This window comes from Necator americanus, chromosome X (assembly GCF_031761385.1).
Source record: "Necator americanus strain Aroian chromosome X, whole genome shotgun sequence".
Taxonomy (NCBI): Eukaryota; Metazoa; Nematoda; class Chromadorea; order Rhabditida; family Ancylostomatidae; genus Necator; species Necator americanus.
In genome coordinates this window covers 22,827,758-22,848,463 of record NC_087376.1, presented here as the reverse complement: position 1 = coordinate 22,848,463, position 20,706 = coordinate 22,827,758, and the positions used below count along the sequence as shown (strand labels likewise).

At 43.5% G+C, this 20,706-nt stretch overlaps 4 protein-coding genes across 8 annotated transcripts in view; 1 reads left to right on the top strand and 3 right to left on the bottom strand.

The window, feature by feature from the left end:
- Window positions 1–13,953, bottom strand: part of RB195_024919 (uncharacterized protein) — a gene marked incomplete at both ends in the record, with an annotated part of 89,873 nt that extends 75,920 nt beyond the window's left edge. The window contains 13 exons of one of the 4 annotated variants that reach the window (XM_064212862.1): window positions 1,916–2,027; window positions 10,848–10,941; window positions 11,055–11,134; window positions 11,184–11,226; window positions 11,335–11,347; window positions 11,920–12,158; window positions 12,209–12,439; window positions 12,496–12,722; window positions 12,778–12,869; window positions 13,046–13,146; window positions 13,459–13,560; window positions 13,677–13,850; window positions 13,939–13,953. In XM_064212862.1, the coding sequence (XP_064068741.1) occupies window positions 1,916–2,027; window positions 10,848–10,941; window positions 11,055–11,134; window positions 11,184–11,226; window positions 11,335–11,347; window positions 11,920–12,158; window positions 12,209–12,439; window positions 12,496–12,722; window positions 12,778–12,869; window positions 13,046–13,146; window positions 13,459–13,560; window positions 13,677–13,850; window positions 13,939–13,953 (1,523 nt within the window). The other 3 variants (XM_064212863.1, XM_064212860.1, XM_064212861.1) reach the window with 3 other exon arrangements.
- RB195_024921 (uncharacterized protein) lies at window positions 4,828–5,139 on the bottom strand (the record flags this gene model as incomplete). The annotated part of the gene is made up of 1 exon (XM_064212868.1): window positions 4,828–5,139. The coding sequence occupies one exon, from the start codon at window positions 5,137–5,139 to the stop codon at window positions 4,828–4,830; it is 312 nt and encodes a 103-aa protein (XP_064068746.1).
- Window positions 5,701–6,084, bottom strand: RB195_024920 (uncharacterized protein; the record flags this gene model as incomplete). The annotated part of the gene is made up of 1 exon (XM_064212867.1): window positions 5,701–6,084. The coding sequence occupies one exon, from the start codon at window positions 6,082–6,084 to the stop codon at window positions 5,701–5,703; it is 384 nt and encodes a 127-aa protein (XP_064068745.1).
- A 441-nt stretch (window positions 13,954–14,394) lies between the features above and the next one.
- On the top strand, window positions 14,395–20,678 carry RB195_024918 (uncharacterized protein; the record flags this gene model as incomplete). Of its 2 annotated transcripts, XM_064212858.1 has the most annotated exons (5): window positions 14,395–14,480; window positions 17,120–17,260; window positions 17,441–17,528; window positions 18,182–19,169; window positions 19,579–20,678. In XM_064212858.1, the coding sequence occupies 5 exons, from the start codon at window positions 14,395–14,397 to the stop codon at window positions 20,676–20,678; spliced, it is 2,403 nt and encodes an 800-aa protein (XP_064068739.1). The 2 variants fall into 2 exon arrangements, with proteins under 2 accessions (XP_064068739.1, XP_064068740.1); XM_064212859.1 differs by lacking the exons at window positions 14,395–14,480; window positions 17,120–17,260; window positions 17,441–17,528 and adding an exon at window positions 16,630–16,641.
- Between the last annotated feature and the right edge of the window lie 28 nt (window positions 20,679–20,706).

Sequence of the window (20,706 nt, the reverse complement as noted above, 5' to 3'; positions counted from 1 at the left end):
GACCCGCTCCAAAACCTGGTACATTACACGCAGCAATGATATTCCTCAGTTATTTATGGGTTCCGTAACGGATAGCTTTTTGTGGGTAGAAATTATAATAGCGTGTCTCCACGAGTGAGGAATCCTTTCGTCGACCCATATTGAACGGATGATCTTCGTCATCTCACGAATCCCAGAAGGAGGAAGAGATTTCAGCAGGCTATTTCCATCGTCTCCGCCCGAATTCCCATTCTTCATTTTTTTTCAATACAGACCAGAACCTCCGACTCTGTCGGTAGCTCTTCGCTGACCGTGGTGTATGTATGTCTCTGGGCGTGCACACGTTCAGGGACACGATCACGTTTCAGCCGATGCCGGACCTTTTGTAGGCGCTTCTCCTGGCTGAAGTCTCAAGTAGTGCGAGTAGAAATGTAGGTGGATATTGTCTCCGCAGATGCAAAGGCAAACTCAACATCAAAACCGTCTTATTTGCAGCATCCTGAATGCGTTTAGTAAGAGTAAGCGTCATCCACCCTCTTCCTAGTCCGTAATCCAATATTGATAGTCACTCGTTGGTGGAAATTCTTTCTGCACAGAGCCCCTCTGTACTATATGGAAAATTCCTAGAACTTCTATTCGCCTTAGAAAAAAAAATCATTTTTCATTATTTTTTATGAACAATAATACACGAATATGATCACGTAGTCCTAACAAAGTCCCTTTCCACTAATTTTAACATTTTTTCTGCTCATAGAACGCTTCTGAGATCTGAGTTTATTAGACCAATTTTCGTCCGTTTCATTTGTATAGTTGTGCATGATTGATGTTCGTTGTGAACGAATCATAGTAAAATAACAAAATCTCATAATATTCTAGAGGAAAGCCAATTAGGTACACAGTAAGTGGGACAGAGGTCCAATTCCTGCAAGCTGAGGTTTTTGAGAAATGACGAAACTTCTGAACTAGCGAGCAAGGGCTTTCCTCGTACTAGACCACAAAAGCGAAAGTCGAGCGCAATTACACAAAAAAAGGTCGACGATCAAATTCTTACAAACTAAGATCTCAGAGGTGCCCTGAAAACAGAAGGAACGATAATAGTAATGGAAGGCCTTCACTAGGATTACATTACCCTAACCATGCACTATTATAAAAGAAAAATGAAACATCAAAAGCAAAAAGAAAAGATTTCCAGAGACGTCTCCGATTGCTGTAGACAGAGCTTAGTGCACACCATCACCGAGGCGCGTCGCGTCGTCATATTGTAACACGTTTTACGCCTATAGATTATTCCTCTCTCTGCACTAATTCTTGTAATTACATTAAAACCTTCATCTGCTCTCTAATATTCCAAAGTTAATATTAGCTCAAATACACCTGAATTTCACGCTGTCCGCTAAACTAGAAACGACGGAAAACAAAAGATTAAAAAAAAACTCTTAGTGTAACTGTAGCGACAATTGATGGATAAGATAGGTCAACCGCACCCTATGAAGCAGAAGAAAATGCTAAGTTTCTCAAATGATACATTTGAAAAACATCACCGTTCGTTTTTCCAATTACGATTACATAAGAAATGAATGACACTGTTCTACACTATTTTTTGGTTTACAAACCACTTCCACAACAAACATATTTTGAAAGACGCTCTCAAGTCGGCCTGATGGTAAAAGAAAGAGCTCCCACTGTTACGGTAACAGATTCCTTATCATGACGGGAATACCTGTCTTGCAAAAGCTCTTTTTGGAATATTCTTCCGTCAATTACACACTATCTGATTAAGGCAGTTAAGGCAAGTAGAATCCGAAGTTTTTTTTTTCTTTTTTTCTGCAAATAGCAAGCTTCCCATCAAAGCAAGATTAGGATCAGCAGTTAACATGTACTTAATTTTAAGTCCGCACAAATTTCACAAAAAAAACATGAAAAACGTCGAACGGACCTGCATGAATTGGAATCACAGTAAAAAAGCTGATATTCACTTATAAATTTGAGTTCAACAAAACCACTTCCAGATATCGGTTCTGATAACTGTATTGAACCAACAAGTTCTCCTGAAATGGTACGCCACTTTACGAGGAAATGTGTCAGCGAAGAGATAGAAGATTAAACACATTCTGAAATGAGAATTGGTGTTCTATTTAACACAATTAAAGATTTTTCAGATAGCAAAATGTGGCTTTTCCTATGTAACTCCAAACTTTTTTGTTAAACCCACGAGAGCACCTGCTCAATGACAACACTGAGATCCGAAGGGTAGCACTGAAACTGATTCGAATATGGACCTAGAGCAAGGTGCAAAAGTCAATTCTTACTCACGAAAATCTCACGCGAAATGTAAGCTCCACTCACCCACACACCAGTACAAAAGGGGGTGCTGGCGGCGGAGCCAACCTCGCGATATCTTCGGAAGCTGCACCGCCACTTAGAAAAGCAGAAGTTCGACTACGCGGGCGCTCATTTCCGTCAGTTCAGAAGACAGATTAGCAAACCCGAGTTTTTGACATTTTCATTTATTTCTGAGATGCTAAACTGCTGTATGCAGTCACTATCATAACATCCACAGTTTTACGCATCTCTTCGTAAGGTGCATTAATCACCTCTCATTCGGGCAGCCTGAAAGATAAGTTAAAGTAGACACCACAGACAGATTAGGAGTACGTTTAAGACAGGGAAAATAAATACACGTATAATGAAATCAGGGACGTTGTTAAGATGCTCGTGCGCGCAAACAGCCGCATTAAAACGGCGCACAGAAGGGCCTCAGTGTCTATCAGGCCACCTATGACGGTGGTCTAAATGAACGGTGAAGACGTACCGTACATATTTACGCGAATACCTCCGAGACAATACGTATCCTGTGAATATACCCGGAGAGCTGCCAACATGTCTCAACAAAGCTATGCTCCAGTCATTCATGAAGTCACAGACACCCATTCTCAATGGTCTCTGTAGAAACGCAGAGAACTACATGGTTACTTATTATAAATAAATAAATAATACTTATTATAAATAAATAAAGGAAATATTGGAAATATGAAAGAATGAATACACAGCGAGAGTTCAGCCACCTATTCCCAGCCAACATGACCAGCTTTTTATCACTTTCTTCCGCTGCATATTTATTACATGGAGACAACTTAGGCTATAAAGAACGGGGAACTTACTGGATATCGATTGTCCTCATCCCCGTTACTTTTCGAAGAAATTATTTAGATACCTAAATGGCCAATGTTCACTGAACGTGCAGGACCAGCATCTCTTCCACTCGTTTCGTTCGCTCTCCATTGTCATCCAAGATGTTCTCAAGTTTCGTAACTGGGGTGCGGGACAAGAGGTACCCGTAATAACCGGCTGACTGCTCCTGACTTTCCTTCAGCGCCGCGCACCTCCGCGTAGTCACGGCCGCCACTCCACCAGCTGGACATCCTCCACGACCGCCTGAGATAATCTAGACCCTGCCCCTTATTGCCAGCTAATAAACGCTGCGCGCGACCAGTGGATACTGCGAATTTAGAAGGGAGAAGAGTGTAGAACGAATTGACGCACCAAGTTCTGGTGTACGAAAATAGTAAATTGAGCGCATATGATCGGGATTTAGGGAGAAAAACTATAACTATAACTTTGGGGAGAAAAACTTCACACAAATAAAGATTATCTCAAAAAGATGCTGCAGGCAAAAGAATAAGAAGAACAAAGGAAAAAAAGGAATGTCTTTTCATACATCTCATAATTTCTCACATTTCACGCCCAAAATGTCCTATGTAAACTCATAGTGCATAAGTATGTATTTGTCACGATGTCATTCAACGAATTCATGTTCAACTTTCGACTGCAGCAACTATACGCCTAGCAACTTTATTTTCTTATTACTTTGTATGCATTCTTTGAACTCCTTTCTACATTTTATCTTTTCAAAATTTGATATAGATATAATGTTTATATGGAGCGTAACTTAAATATTTCAGTACTTCCTTGTACGTTTTATAGAATAAAACTTTATTTGTATCTATTCTCTACATAAAATCAATTTGACAGGTTAGGTGTATTAGTGGCAAACAGAGACCTTTGTATCTTCTTTGATATACTTTTAGGTACAATGTATGTCTGCGAAGCATTATTCGCGCCTCGTTAGTCGTTGGATGCCACTTTTACTCAGCTAAATAAGCAAAAAGAAGTTCCAGAGCAAAAAGCAAAAAGAAATAGAAAGCGAAAAAAAGTCTAAAAAAATAGCATTACGCTTACGCCCCCATCAGGAGAAATTCTTCGAAGCATCCTTTGCATTCCAAGAGATGGATGATTAACTTCCATCTAACAAGTCAAAACAGGATATTTTCATTTTCACTCGTATTTTTAAATGGCATATATACAAACCTCTTTCATTTATATTAACTTACAAGTATACTTTATGCAGAGTTTCAAACAACACCTAATATGAGGCGCTTTCATTTTCTTGATTCTAAAAGCGCACCGTAAGAGTTGCGGGCAGGGAGGGTAGTGTGGGAGGGGCGTCAGCGAGACGTAGCACAAGAGGAGCTACCAGGCTACTGTAGCGATCACGGCGCTGTCAGGAGACGCTCGGTGCAATTAACGACGTCCATTAGCCTCCTGGATATGTGGCCGCACATTATACGGGTACCTCTTGACCGCTTCCCTCGTAAGTGACGTTGACGAGACCCATGAACTGTATCTAGCTGAGCTCTCAGCTGGTCCACCCAGCGAACAAATCACCCTATCTCGTCCGCGGTCTCCCTCGAGAGCATTTAACATCTCTCGAGATCCACTCTAACGTTCTTTTAGTCCATCTATCGTCGATTCTTCTCATGATGCGACCGGCCCATCTATGTTTTGCTTTCAAAACATATTCAGCTGGGTCGCGAAAACGGGAACTGCTAGGAATTCGGAGCTTAGAAGACCGGCGAGATGTTGTGTGCGCCGGTTGAACTCCAGGAGACATCTCTCAAGGGCTCTGTGGATAGTGAGTAGTTTCCTAGATGTGGCAGCGGTGTCTGCCCACGTCTCCGCTGTGTAACAGAACACTGAAAGAACTGTCGAGTAGATCAAATGAGCACGGAGATAGTCAAATAGATGGGTACGGATATCTTGGTCCGTCAGTTGATCTGTAGCTTCTCTGACGAGTGCGAATGCTGCCCACGCCGCTCTCATCCTTCTACTCAATTCTTTCTTTAGGTCGTTTTCCATATTCATAGAATGTATAGAATGTATCATAGTATACGTATGAAGAAGTGTCCACGATTTGGAAGCCTTCAAGTAGTACTCCTCCGTCCTCGCAGTAGGCGTTCTTCATGAACTGTGTCCTCTTTCTGTGTATTCGCAATCCTATTTTCTTCCTCGCTTCGTTTAATTTCTTAAGCATCGTTACTGCTTAATTGTTACATCTCGCAAAGAGAATGAGTACGGAAGCCATCCGTAAAACGAAGGTTGGAGAGGAATCTTCTATCAAAACGTATGCCCTTTTCTTCCCAAGAAAGTGATTTCGTTATCCATCGCAATGCAGCCGTGAACAGCTTCGGCGATATTGTATCACCTTGTCGCACCCCCTTTCCAACGGATATGATGAAGGGGCGGTGGAAAAGCTGTATCCTAGTGGTGCATCGATCGTGCTCGTTAGTCCATCTATCATAAATCCATTTCATCATGTAACGGCGCATCTATGTTTTGTTTTCGTTAGATATTCCACTGGGTCGCGAAGAGGAAACATTGCTCTTAAATCGGAGCTGCAAAAATTGGCTTGATGTCGTGTGTCTCGAGGAGAAATCTCTCAAAGGGTCTGTATGGTGTAACTAGCTTCTTGAACGTGGCAGCAGTGCTTGCCCACGTCTCCGCTGCGTAACAGAGCTCTGAAAGAACTGTCGAGCCGAACAGATGGGTACGGAGATCTTGGTCCGACAGTTGGTTCGGCGATATAGTATCGCCTTGTCGTATCACCTTTCCAATGAGTATCGTGAGGGGGTGGTGGAAAAGCTGTATTTTAGCAGTGGATCGATCGTAGCAACTGGCTAATGTCCTCACGTACGACGCGTCCACACCTTGATCGACCAGCACTGACGGTACTGCATTCGTTTCTGCGCTGTCGAAAGCTTTTTTCATAGTCGACGAAGGTTAGAACAAGGGGCAGGTGGTATTCCCGGCAAACCTCTGACCCTCGACACGGTCTGGGTTTGGTCCAAGCAGCTGAACTCCTGACGGAATTCATCTTGTTCTTGAGACTGGGCTTCATCCAACGTCCTAGATATGCGCGTGAGAATGATCTTGGTGAATACTTTGTATAACACACTCAGCAAGCATATCGGACGGTAGTTCCGGAGGTCCTCTCAGTCACCTTTCTTATGGATAAGAACGGTTCGCGAGGTCCTCCACTGGTCTGGGATCCTTCCTTTCTGAAGGTAGGATGTCATGTGCGCTGCTAAGATTACATGAAGTGGATGGCCACCAGACCGGAGAAAGTCTGTTGATATAAAATCAGGTCCGGGGGCTGTGCCAGGTTTCATGCTCCTGATAGCGACTCCTACTTCCGAAGAGAGAATCCGTGGTAGAACTTCATTTCCGTGGTGGAGATAATCGGGCTTGACACAGGAGTTGGTGAACGGAAAAGGTTCGAGTAGAACGTCTTCATAATAATTTCCATCTCACGACGAGAAGAAGTGCAAGCACCGTCTTTGCTCGGCAAGGCTGCTAGCGAAATATTATAGTCGCGGAGATCCCTGCGGCACTTTCTTACACTTGTACTTCTTTGGGAAGCGGTCGTTAGGTACCTGCAGCCGAATAAAAGCCTACAGAATAGGCTGTCGGTAGGCCAGAGCAGACATATCTTAGTCCACCTATGGTCACTAAGCCACGCCCATCCATCACCACGTCACTCAGCTCATGTGCCGTGTTTGTTTACAATTGCAATTAAGTGATAGAGTTAACTTCTAGAAATGTTCAAAGAACGAAAAAGGTAATAACGTAGCAAGTGGAAAAAGACGTAGAAAATGAAAATGCTAAAAATGAAGAAAGAACGCAGAAGATTTGTAAAAGAAAAAAAAATCAGAAAACATAAATGAAGCTGAAAATTGAAAACGTTCTAAAATAAAAGTTAAAAGGTGTAGAACCGAGAACCTGGTTTTCGAAAGATGTAGATGTTTGATTGAAAAAACTGTATTATTAACTGTATAGAAGATATAGACTTATATTTGTATTTATACAGACTATTAAATCCATGTAAGATACTACGGTAGTTTGTAAATGTTTCGATTTGTTTTTGTTTTACATAAATAAAACACTATTATTTTCTAATTCTAGGATTTCGTGTGCAATCGCCCAATGTATCTCTATACGTAAGGGATAGATACTCCGTACAGAAGCAATACCAGAGATAACGTGCTCCTGCGAGGCAGGTTTCGCACCTGATTAGACGATGAGGGCCGAAGATGGACGATGTGATGGACGGGGCCTAGGGCGAACGCAGCGCAATGCTCTGCTGACGCTATTAACTGCTGCGCAGAGCAATTAACTATAGCCAGTCGTTTCCCCTAAGGGTAGGTTGTGGCGGAGGCTGCGGGTACCTAAACGATACGCAGCCTCCTTCTTTGTGCAGCTTCCAGAATTTTCTTCTGTCTGTATTTCGAGAGATTTCCTTCTTCTTTTTAACAATTCTTTGGTGGCTTTCGAAATTCGTTTCAAGATTGTTTGCGCGGCTTCGAGGCCACATTCAGCACAGGCTCGCAGTCCTCTGAGCAGCATCTCGTAGTCCACGTTTGGGTTCTCCGCGATGTGCCAGTCACCTTAGGACAAGGAGTCCTCGAGTATGCAATCGTTGCACACGACTTCTTTCTTCCTTCGTTACCAATAGCAGATGTTCCTCTCCGTCGTGTTGCTAAGTCGTATTTTTGCACGAAGGAGACGTTGGTGATGATGCTAATGGGTTATTGGCGCAGAGGGCGGAAGCAAGAATGGCCGGAAGAGGTGGCAAGATCTCGTTAGAATCAACGAGATGGATGAGAGATGGGTGCGCAACAAAACCAACGCCGGCTACAAAGAATCTTCCTTCTAGGAATGACAAGTGTACCGTCATTCGTGTGTCGTACGTCGTTCCTTCTGCTCTTGGTCTCCTGCAGAGCAATCAAGTGGGATTTGATACGCTCTGCAGGTCCGAGAAGGGCATGCAGTTCAGTGTCCGTGGATAATGTTCTAGCGTTGTAAATACAGAGTCTGAGACGTCTCCAGGGCGAGTAGTACATTTCGCCTTAGTTCAGAATCAAAGTCGTTCTTAGCAACCTGAGATCGCCTCTCACGTGTCGCAATAGAGTGCGACGTATGAGACAGTAGGGCTCAGTATGCAGGTTACTGAGGCAGTGAATATGCTGGAGCAACAAAAAGACATTACCTCAAACTAGGCAGCCCTTCCATGGCAAGCTTAGCTTTCAGCACAAGTCGTCGCCCAACCTATGTGGATCATTGAGCCACTTTGCGACATTATGCTAAAACGTCAATGAATCTTAGCAGTGATTTACTCTTACCTAAGCTTCCGATCCTGAGAAGTCGGATGTCGCATAAGTCAAAATTCCTTCTCAGCTTGGAGAGGAGGACTGCCGGAGGACGAAACCTCCGCTGCGCGTCGCAGTTCGACGCCGAGCGTCACGTCCGCGCCACTATGGGGCGGTAATAACCGTTGTGGAGGCGAGGAAATTAAATAACAAATAAATAATAGTAATAGATTAAGGTAATTTGAAATATGTGACTATACCAGAGGCAAGAGAAATCATCTTGTTAAATATGGGTAAAAGATGCGTCTGATAAATTAAAAACATGGTTTTCCAAAAATTTAGAAGCTCTTGAAATGTATCCCACACCCCATCTGAAAAAATTCCAGGATTGCATCCTTTTAAAAGCACCTGCGATGCAGCGTACGATCAGTAGGTAAGCAGAGTTACCTATTTGGAGAGCGACCAACCGTGAACTTCCTCAGAATATACTACATCGCCAATTGCTTGGGGAAAGGATGATCGGAGACATGCTCGAAAACCTACGGGAGTGTCTTTACCCACTGCCCAGTACTCCAAACACCAGCACCAGAGCAGTCATAATTCTTTATCAGCGCATTAGTGCCGTAATAACAATGGTGGAGCGGTGCAACTATCATCTGACGAAAACAGTCATTACCATGCTACTCTGCGCTGATGAAATCGTGATGGCGGCACAAAATGGTGGTGAGATACGGGCCATCCCAGAAGCGCCCCGAAATGGTATTCTATGACAAAATGCTTAGCACAGGGAGATTCTCATCTTGCTGATTCATCCCGTATACTTGGATTTACTTGCTTTACACCAAGATTTGGGCGGGTGTGGTGTACCGGTTAGGGGTTCTGCTTCCTGCACAATGGATCGGAGGTTCGAACCCGCTCTAGTGCTCACCAGGCCTTTCAACCCTCCGGGGTCGATAAATTGGGGCCAGACTTGTCTGGGAGGATAAAAACACTGACATGACACGTCGACTAGCCACCGCAAGCCATTGTATAGGCCAGTTACACGTTTGTAAACCTCAAACGATTCTGAATTGAAGTGAACGTGGGGGTGCATCCCAAGCGGATTGATTAACGCCAGAAACTTTAACTTTACTTTTTACAGCTAAATTTCTGGGAAAAGACCCACAAAAAAGACATAATGAAAATTTGCGTGTACAAGTTCTAACATGCAGCAAGAAACATCACCATCTTGGGAAATCCTCCACCGTGACGCACTTTATGCCCGAAAGAGCAGAGCGGAGCGAACTATATATCAGGTTCTCAAGAACAGTGTAACTGGAAAACACCAACTAGGCAGCCCAGCTAGGTAGCTAGTCTACAAAAAAATTCAAATAGAACGGGCACGGCCGAACTTCAGGTCCAACATTTTCAAACGAATTAACCGCGTCGCCTTCAGTTTACTGGTCACATAACGATGGAAAAATCAATGGACCATTGGTGGTTGTTAGGCATTCGTTCCACCTGTTTATAATCTAATTCTTTAGAGAAATGAAGACAAATCTAACACTTTTCTCAGTGTAATGTTAGTGTCGCGCGCAAATATCATACCTGCTGAAATAAAAATTTTATAACGACGTTTTATTTCGAAGTTATTTTTAGTAAACTAGGATAATGTCGACAGATTTGCTGAAAACTCTACATACAGCATTTGCGAGAAGAAGACTGCGCCTCTAAAGAAGATGTCACCATTTTAAAGTCAAGTGTTTGAAAGAACTAAGCTCTCACTTAACAAGCTGCAAGGCGCAAGGATCATAGGAGCGGCTAGAACTAGGAAAAGCGCAGTTTCTGAAAATGAGAGTTATAAGCAGATATATAATTGAATAGGAATGGTTCACTAAAGGGTGATGCGGGTATATAAGTATTGAATTAAACTTAAAGGCATCACCCCAGACCCCAGTGGGGTGATGCCTTTAAGTTTAATTGCCTTTACGGGGACGTAGATTGCGAGGGAGAGGGTGGTTCGATTTATATCTTCCTGTATCGGTGCAAATGGACGACCCAGGAACGCTGTCTCTTACGAGGTCCTCTATTCCAGCGCGTCATCCTTGCGCCCTCTCTCCTGCGATTCGTCGAAAACTCATTCGGACGAGTCGCGGACGGGGCGCAAAGGTTGCGCACTGCAACAGAGATAAATTAAACCACCCTCTTCCTCGCAATCTAGGACCCCGTAAGGCAAAATCCGTCAGAAACCCGTATCACCCCAGATTCGTGGGGTGTTCCTTTAAGAGCAAGCAAAGCAAGTGTTGCAAAAAAAGGAGAGAAATGTAACGAGCAATTGATCTTCCATTGTAATTTGAAAGTCATAGGATTGTTCTTAAGCTTTTTTTGGATAACGGAGAAGTCTACCTATGTACTTATCTTCGAAGTACTGAGTATGAACACTGATGAGTTTTCGAGTTCCCACAGCAATCAGGTTGAAACCACTGTGAATCGCAAGACCCTGCAAATGCAGCACTAGATAAGGGAAACGGATCCCAAATCTCAGAAACGTATACGAACTGCTTTTGGTTTCCCAAACAATGAAAGAACAAAATGCAAAGAAAGCATTCCCACCTCTGCTCTACTCGGCTCTATGACTACGCCATCCTCAAGCGCATATAAGGTGTCGATAAACATAGCAGTTTTTGAATGAACTACTAGCAGCAATATCATAACAGTGCACATAGAAAATCAACTTCTCACCAAAAATTGCAACTAATACACAAAACGGTGCGGAGAGATTGACCTTCAAAATAACACTGAAGAAACAAGTGGAGCCGCACCACAAAACATAGAGAACTACGGCAATACTTTTATCGTAAGTCATGTTTAGGAAGAATGATAGAATTCGCACCTTGCAAAAGTCCCTATGACGTACCGTCCGCAGATTACACAACTACGCAGGAATCTACGGCATGCAAAATAATATTTTCTGATTTTGAATATTACGTCTTTGTAATTTTCGCTATGGGCCATGTGACTTTTCTTTTTTAAAACGATTTCTTTTGTTTGTGTGTTTACATCGATTCTTTACGTGCTGCGACTGCTGTACGGTTGCGTACTCATTCTTATTCTGTGTTTTTTCCATATGAACAATATGTTTAATGAATGCCACTACGGTACGTTATTATAACTTCACCGTCCTTCCTCTTTCTTATGTTTCCTTTGATATCGTATGCTGTGCCTTCTGTCATCCTTTGTTGTCGCATGTATGTAATCATGCGAACCATTGGATGCTCTGAAGGAGACGCTAACACGTGTGCTTATACAAAGTTTATACATTATATAAAGAAGAAGCTTACATGTTATATTTGTATGTCACATCACATATTATTCTTATCACCAAATTTAACATTTGTACCACTATATACATTGCATTTACATTCCCATCACATCCGGTAAATACAAACATGCACATTCTTATGATTCTAATCCCTACGCATCACTGCTGTCCAACTCTGTTCCATCGTGAGGGCACACGTTGTTGCTGATACATTCGGTATGCATCCAATCTTCGCATGTTGGACACTGAATCCAACAGATCTGATTATTTGTGCTATTACTTGGCTGCATCCGAAGGCAAACAGCACACGCGTCCCTCTCGTCATGTGCACAGTCCGGAATTTCCAGCAGTGGCTTTCGTCGCTTACCTTGTTCCTCCTTGCGTAGATGGGCTCGCTGAACAAATATTTTAAGGGAAATTCTTTCGCATAGAATTGACTTCAGACCTTCTGTAATTTCCGTATCGGAGTAGGAGCTTGAGGACGGCCGACAGGAGGAACATCTGCACGACGTGCAAGACGCATGTTTTGGTCGTTACCTTCAGCGTTATCTGCTAACGAGTCCGTCGTTTTGCGTAGTTGTTCCAAATTGCGCAGCGTTTGCTCCATACTCATTTGAGCGCCTTCTGTTGGCCTTCTCATCATTTTGATGACATTTTCTCGTATCAATGCCATTTCCTGAATATATATTATTGCTTTTTGAAAACCGTACCGCAGACTCCAGTTATAAGTACCATTTCAATCCTCTGAAGAAGGTCTCTGTTCCCATCCTGTATATCAGTTGAGCTCCTCAGGGTCTCCTCTGCACCTACACCTACTGCGCTCTCCACTTCATCATCCACTGCAGCCTCCATCATCTCTTCATCTCCATCGCTGCTGTAGAGTGCATCTTGCACACTATCAGCCTCTTCACCTTCTGCCGAAGACAATGATAATCCACAATTTTGCTGCGAGCGGCGTCCTACGGATATATGTTAGACTGATAAACTGGATAAAGAATAGTTTGTTAGATTCACCTGCTGCTGCGTACAACAGAGCTGCATGAATTGACACCGTGTCGAAGTTGTGAAGTCTCCCCGGCTGCACGCGACACTTTGCAGCAAGATTCCTGAAAATCCCTTTTACCGATCTCTTCAAATTCTACGTTTATGCAGAGTGATTTACCTTATATCTCGTGTTGTAATGAAGTACAGGCGAGTACGGGGGCCTCCTCTTACTAGCATTCTTATTTTTTTATATACTTGCCGGACAGTGAGACCATCCTTTAACAGCGAGACCACATACTTTTCAGCACTCTCATCCAGTCTCAGCTGAGATGGACGGCCTTCATGTCCGAGATGAGTGAGACAGTGTTCGACTGTCACACCATCAATTCTTTCCGTTACCTAGAATTCGTCTGGTTTAGCTACGATTAATTTGAGGAGCCACTGATTGTTGATGTTAAAATTTTAGTACACACATTCATATACGCTGTGCAGTGCATCACAGACTTTTTCGTTTTTTTAGGTCGCGAAGCTGGACAGTGATACGAGTAGTGACAGCGGAGATAGGTGACTTTGGCCTGCTTCGTAATCTTAGTCCTTGTTACGAGACGACTTATTACACCTGCTTCCTCTGATGCTAACTTCCAACTCTTGAGAAAAAAAAAATCATTTGAGATACACTAATGTACACGCAAGTTGTCATACTACTCGAACCTGATAATCTTCTACATTCTGGAAAGCGACTGTTTCCACTACAAAGTCGTCTGAGTCTTCAGCATGCTGTTGATGGGCATGCTCTGCGAGCTCACGGTGACTCTACATGGATACGCTTGATAGAATCAGAAAGAGTAATCAATGAAGATGTGAATTATTAAACAGTTATTAAATGTAAAAAACCATCATGAAAGCTGCGGTTCATCAATGTGACTCACTCTGACGGTCTCTCTGCATATGGGACACAGGATAGTTGGTGGTGAATACTCGTCAGCATGCTTTGTGGTTCTATGTCGGGTCAGCCCACTAATACTGTTGAATCCCGCATCACAGTACTCACAGTTATATACTTTCTTTCCTGAGGCGGCAATTTTCCGGTTCTTTTTCTCAGTCTTAAATTCCGCTATTTGCTCTTGCGAATATCCATGGACTTCAGCTAGGTGCCTCTGGATTTTTTTTACCCTTGTCTACATTACAAACCGGGCATACATTCATGACGGTACTAGAATCAAAGCAATATAATTTGCATATGAAAGAGGAAGCAGAGTAGTGTTAAAAAAAAAAACTTACTTGCGTGTGGCATCCATAATGTATATTGAAGGAGATAAGTTGTTAAGAACGGAGATGATAAATAGTTCGACTAACTCGATTGAGAACAGGCTCAGATAATGACTTTCGTGTAGGCTTACATGACCGGATGTTCTTCTTCCAGATGACGGGCTATAGAGAGGCCTTCGTTTAACACCACTAGGCATGAGGTGTATTCTGTTTTATTAAGGGGTCAGCAAACGTGCGCGTGGACACACCTACTGGCTCATAGACATTGTTGGGAGAAATTTGATATTAATAGTGCAGTATTGTGTTGTGGAGAATCCTTAAGGTACACAAAATATGAACTTAATAAGGTTGGCAGTGTATTCAGGTAGATACATAGAAATGCAACAGTACACATTAAGCTTCCCCTCCAGAGCATCCAATGGTTCGCATGATTACATACATGCGACAACAAAGGATGACAGAAGGTACAGCATACGATGTCAAAGAAAACATGAAAAAGAGGAAGGACGTTGAAGTTATAATAAATATCGTAGCGTAATGACATGGACTAGAGGACAAAATGTACATCTGCGAAAAAAAAAACATAATAGGAGTGATCAAAAAAGAAATCACAAAAAAAGAAGAAACTAACCTGCCAGATACTGGAGAATTCGGATGAAGTGAAAACCAAAATCAGAAAATATTATTTTGCATGCCGTAGATTCCTGCGTAGTTGTGTAATCTGCGGACGGTACGTCATAGGGACTTTTGCAAGGTGCGAATTCTATCATTCTTCATGTTTAGGCGTAAAGTGGTGCACTGATGGCGCAACACACTCACTTTTACGGTAATGTGAGAATATCAGGATTTTTGTTTCTGGGAGCTTTTAATGTTTATGTTTTTAATGTTCTTTCCGGCTCAAGTGTTCATCAGGCGCCAAAATAACAAGCAAAATGGGGGGCACTGCTCTAGTCGAACTGCAGGTTAGAGCGCAATGTCGCTCCTAGGATACAAAAAGCCATCTTTAACTGTCGAATGGTTCTTGCATTTGAGAAGGCAATAGTCCATCATTGGAATTTGGTATTTGAGTCGGACACGGCCCTAAAGCCTAAGTATTAGTCTCCGAAGTTCCACGGCAGGTAGCCTATCGTTAGCGTTAACGAACATCATGACCAACATATCATCGACCCGATGATAGACAAGGGGCGTAGTATAAAGTAAACCCGCTTGGGATGAGCAAACACTTTCGGCTTCAATTCGTTCGCTGTTATGGTTATTTTCGTGGGATAACCATGGATACATGATACCCGTACCGTCCAAGAGTGCGGCAGACAACGCTCTGCCCACTCTTACAATAAACACATTCTACTGAACCACCATCTCGGTCTGTTCAATTCGGGTAATAAAAACCCTAAATCTTTAGTCACCTACTTTATAAAGACACTTTATCCTTGAGCACAAAGCTAAAGGATGAAGTGTCTGGCATTAATCAACCCGCCTGGGATGAGCAAACACTTTCGGCTTCAATTCGGAATCGTTTGAGGTTTATGGACGTGTAATTAGCTTATACAAACTTGCTGGGGCTTGTTGATGAATCAAATCAGTGTTTTATCCTCCCCAGCAGGTCTGGTACCAAATTATCGATCCCGGTTGGATGAAAGGTTTGGTTGGCACCAGGGCGGTTTCGAACCAAGCTAAAGCTTCTAAGAGAAGAAAGGAAGTTAAAGCTGGAAGTGCTAATGCTTGAACTCTATCAAACTGTCAAGATATAGAGGACACATCATATATTTGACGTGCTACAAGACTTCAAGAGGTTTCCGTTAATATTTATTGCAAAGTATTATATAAACAAATGGTGGAAGAGGGGGAGAGGCTCGCATCAACCGGGGGGTATGGCCGAGACGGAAAGACTCTTCTTGTCGGAGGCCTACTGACAACACCTCATACATCACATCTGTTGCTGCAGTCCATTATCCCCATTTCTTCAGTTCAGTTCATTGGATCCTACCTCCGGAGCACACCAACTTGATGACTCGAAGACTACGTCCACAACGACTAATAAAGAAACAGCCGTCGAATAACACCTCGTTTACATCAGCGTCTGAGAGCTCGCAGACGAGCTTACTGAAGAAAAAGAGATGTCGTGATGCAGCAGCAAGTGAGCATATGTAATGCATCAAGTGTTGTCGGAGACAGTTCTCCGACGATGTCTTACCGCCTACCACTCAGCTAGTGCGACCCTCTCTCTCCTGCATCTTTTGTTTATGTATTATCTTGTGTCAAGGGTCTATGTTCATTCAATAGTTTGTAACTTCAATAGTTTGTAAATAGTAACACACCAAGTGTAGGATGTGCAACCCCCCTCTTTATTCCTTGACAAAAAAACGCTATCCCGTGAATAGCAGCAACGCTCTGTTTCAATCAAACAGAAACCCTCTTAGAGGAAGAAAAATTATCTCAACAACCTGAGAAATATACCTCACCAGAAACATACATCTGTAAGAATATCTCACCTTTCCCCAACTCCATTGACACATTTCCAATTGAGAAACCTGTAAAGATTAAAGGCAGCATATCACGAATCTGAGGTGGCGTGGATTTCAGATGAGGTATCCGTATACGGGGTCGCAGATTATGGAGACGGGGGTAATTCCGCTCATCTCTCCCTGCATCACTGCAAAAAGCCGCCTCCAAAATGCTGTTTTGTACGATGCCATCTACTGCAACGCTCCATCCCTTGTGACGTCTCCGCCCTGCGATTCATCGAAATTCAATTCGAACTGCCCCGACGGGCAGTAAGGGACGCTACGCGTGGAGGCGTGGCGCCCTGCAATAAAAGGCATCGTACAAAACAGCATTTAGGGGCTGGCTGCTTGCAGTGATTCAGGGAGAGATGAGCAGAACCACCCCGGTCTCCATAATCTGCGACCCCCTATGGATACTCCATTTGAAATCCGTAGCACCCCAGATTCGTGGTATGCTGCCTTTAACAAATTTTCTCTAACAAAAGAAGATATCACTTTTTTTACTTTTGCAAAACTACCAACATTGTTTCGTAGGATCTGATGGGAACTTAGGTCACTACATTGGTCCAATAACCCACAAAATTAACTTTGTTCCACAGGCAAAGTCAAATAGGATATGATGGTTGGAAGTTGGTGAGTAATGTCACTCCAGTCGTCAATTGGATATCGTCCACATGCAACGAAGAATGGGTTATATGCTGTGGTGTCGTTCATAGTTCTGTTTTAAGCAAAGACGATAGGTTGGAGAAAGTCTGATAACAGATCTTCAGCATCTGAACAGTATGCGGCGGGAAAATCTGTGACTAATTTTACAAGTTCTCAACTTATCCATTCGTCTTATGACTACAGCCTGTTGCTGGTTTGTTAGATACAATGAATTGGGAAAGTTCATAATTATTCACGTGTAATGTGACTTAAAGGGGTTTTGATTTTGTGGCAGATTGTACTACTGTGGTTGGGACATGGGTTATGGATTTGCACAGTTGTGACAAGAAATATTTTGTTGAGGTTAACTTATATGTTCCTTTGGTTCCAAAATTGTATCCAAGAAGTTGGTTTTCGTGGAGAAATTTGGATCATTTTTGTTTGTGAATTTTGGTAGAGAGTAGCTGGAGTGTTTTATTGTATGTTCAGTATAAACAATCAACGAAGAGAGAATACTTGTAAAAGTCGTGAAATTTGTTTGGAGCTTCATTTGAATCTTCTTCTACAAACTGCACCAGATCACTATATTTAAAGAGAATTTAGGACTGTTGGATTTCTTTCCTGAACAGAAACGAATCCACCTGTATGGAATTCATGTACGCTACTGGATATCAGCTATAAAAATTACATATAAAGTATCAGCTATAAAACTTACATATGTTGGGTTTTCCTGAACGATGCTGAATTTTGATGTGGTACTCTTGCATTGTTATTTGATATTTAGCAGGACGTCTTACAAGATCCGACCGACCAATACATTGGAGATTTTAAAGGAGCATGATCGGTAACGAGAGTTATTTGAGTATCTTATTGTTGGAGATGTTAACTATGTTAGTCATGTAGTTGTATATCTTGCGTTATTGCCATTGTATGTTATTTTCATGTGTTGAGAGGTTCTTATTAACCAGCTCAATGTACGTAGCAATGTTTCGCACAGTTTCCCGATTTTGGTTTAGCTTCGGGTAAGTACCCGGTCCGATAAACCATCTTCACAACTCGAGGAAGGACACAACAAGTGGCGATCAAGGATTCAGAAGAAAGGAGCCGATCAAGGATTCAGAAGAAAGACCGAGACGCAGAGAACCACCGTCCAGGACGTCAGAAAGGATCAATACGACCAGCTGAGTAAGGATGTGCAAATGTTCATATCCGACGAAGAGGTGGGTCACACTTTCGCCTCTTGGTACAAAAGGTACGGACCGGTCGTCAAGGATTCGGTCTTGCTGGGTAGCAAGAAGTGCGATTTGATCCTCATGGACGAGGCTGCATATCGCAAATATGCTGATGACGTACTACCGAAACAACCGCACGAGATCGATTTCGAGACGACTGTCGCGAATCTGGAGAAGCTTTTCGCATCAAGGAAGACGCTGATTCGACGACGGCACGAGTGTTTCAGGATAAACTGCCCGCCGCTGACGGCCAGTTGTGTACCATTTCGCGACTACGCTAACATGATCAAGCGGATGGACGAAGACGCTCGACTGAAGGAGCTGGACTACACAGCACTGAAGACGCTACAGTTCGTAGCAGGACTTCAGGATCCGTCGCTTCGTGAAGTTCGTCTGAGAATGCTCCGTCGACTGGATACGCACACAGAAGATGCGCCGTTGACGGTAGAAGACCTCGTTGCTGATTGTGAGAACTTCACCGCATTGAAGATGGACAACACAGACATGGAAGGAAGTCATGATATCCATGTCGTGCAGAAAAAGAATGTGAAGTGCTTCAATTGTGGAGGGCCGCACTACAGAAGCACATGTCCGCTTCTCTCCTCCAGCACTAGACAGAAGATGCGACAGAAACCAAGAAGACGATCCAACCGTCGCAGGAAAAGCCAGTGTAAGAACGTTGTCACCTTCGCCGCTGAGAACGCTCGAACCTATCTCGATGTCAATATCAGGGGACGTTCTCTACGCTCCCAGCTCGAGGCGCAGATATCACGTTGGTATCACGTCGAACGTGGAAAAAGCTCGGATTTCCACCTTTGGAACCTTGTATCATGCCAGTCAAAACGGCAGACGGATCACCGATGAAGATTGATGGAAGATTCTCCACAGACTTCTTTGTCAGAGACCGGACAACAGGGAAGAACATCTTAGGTAATGGAACTTGTTACGTCACCGAAGGCACGAATCTGCTAGGACTGGAGTGGTGTATTCAACTTCCAGCGTACAAGGAGTTGAAAAACAAATACCACTGCCGAATGGTGACTAAAGAAGAAGCAAACCGAGAGGAAATCATCGCAGACTTGAAGAAGCAATACGCAGAAGTGTTCAAGTGCGGACTTGGCAGATGCGTCAAGACTAAGGCGAAGTTGTTGTTGAGGGATAACGCAATACCTGTTTTCAAGAAGAAGCGACTGTGCCCTATGCCTCCGTGCCGGATTTGGATGCTGAAATTGATCGGCTGGTGGCCGAGCATGTGATATTCCCAGTAGAGCATTCAGAGTGGGCCACGCCTATCGTTGTAGTCAAGAAGAAAAATGGGCAAATCCGCTTGTGCGGAGACTTCTCGACAGGATTGAACGATGCGCTGCAGTTGCACCAGCACCCGTTGCCCACCGCAGAGAACGTGTTTACGAAGCTGAATGGAGGACAGCTTTTCACGCAAATCGACTTCGCAGAAGCATATCTGCAGGTGGAAGTTGAAGAAGAATCGAAGGAAATGCTGACGATTAATACGCACAGAGGATTGTATCGCTACAATCGTCTACCCTTCGGCGTGAAGTCAGCACCTGGCATATTCCAGCAGATCATGGATTCAATGATATGTGGACTGGAAGGCGTTGCGGCCTATTTGGATGACGTGATAGTCACAGACCGCACACAACAGGAGCATCGCCATAACTTGGAAGCGCTGTTCGGAAGGATCCACGAATATGGCTTCCGCGTCCGATTGGAGAAGTGTAGCTTTTTGATGCCTCAGATCCGTTATCTCGGATGCATCATAGATAAGGACGGACGCCATTCTGACCCAGAGAAGATTGAGGTCATCCGCCAGATGCCAGTACCGAAGAACGTGGCAGAGGTTCGCTCGTTCCTTGGTATGATCAACTACTATGGGTCGTTTGTCGCGGAGATGCGCCAGTTACGCGCACCTCTGGATGCTTTGTTGAAGAAGAACGTTCCGTTCAAATGGAATGAGGAATGTGAAGCAGCCTTCAATCGCGCCAAGGAAGTGCTTGCTTCAGACCTGCTACTGACGCATTTCGATCCTAGTCTGGATATAATTGTAGCGGCCGATGCATCAGAGCATGGAATTGGAGCAGTGATTCTGCACAGGATTCCGGATGGGACTGAGAAGGCAATATGGCATGCAAGCCGAAGTCTCACCGCTGCAGAAAGGAACTACGGTCAAATCGAGAAAGAGGGAGAAAGACTTGATATTCGCTGTTCGGAAGTTCCACCGTTACATATATGGACGTCGATTCAAGCTCCTCACGGATCATAAACCGTTGCTACACATTTTCGGACCAAAG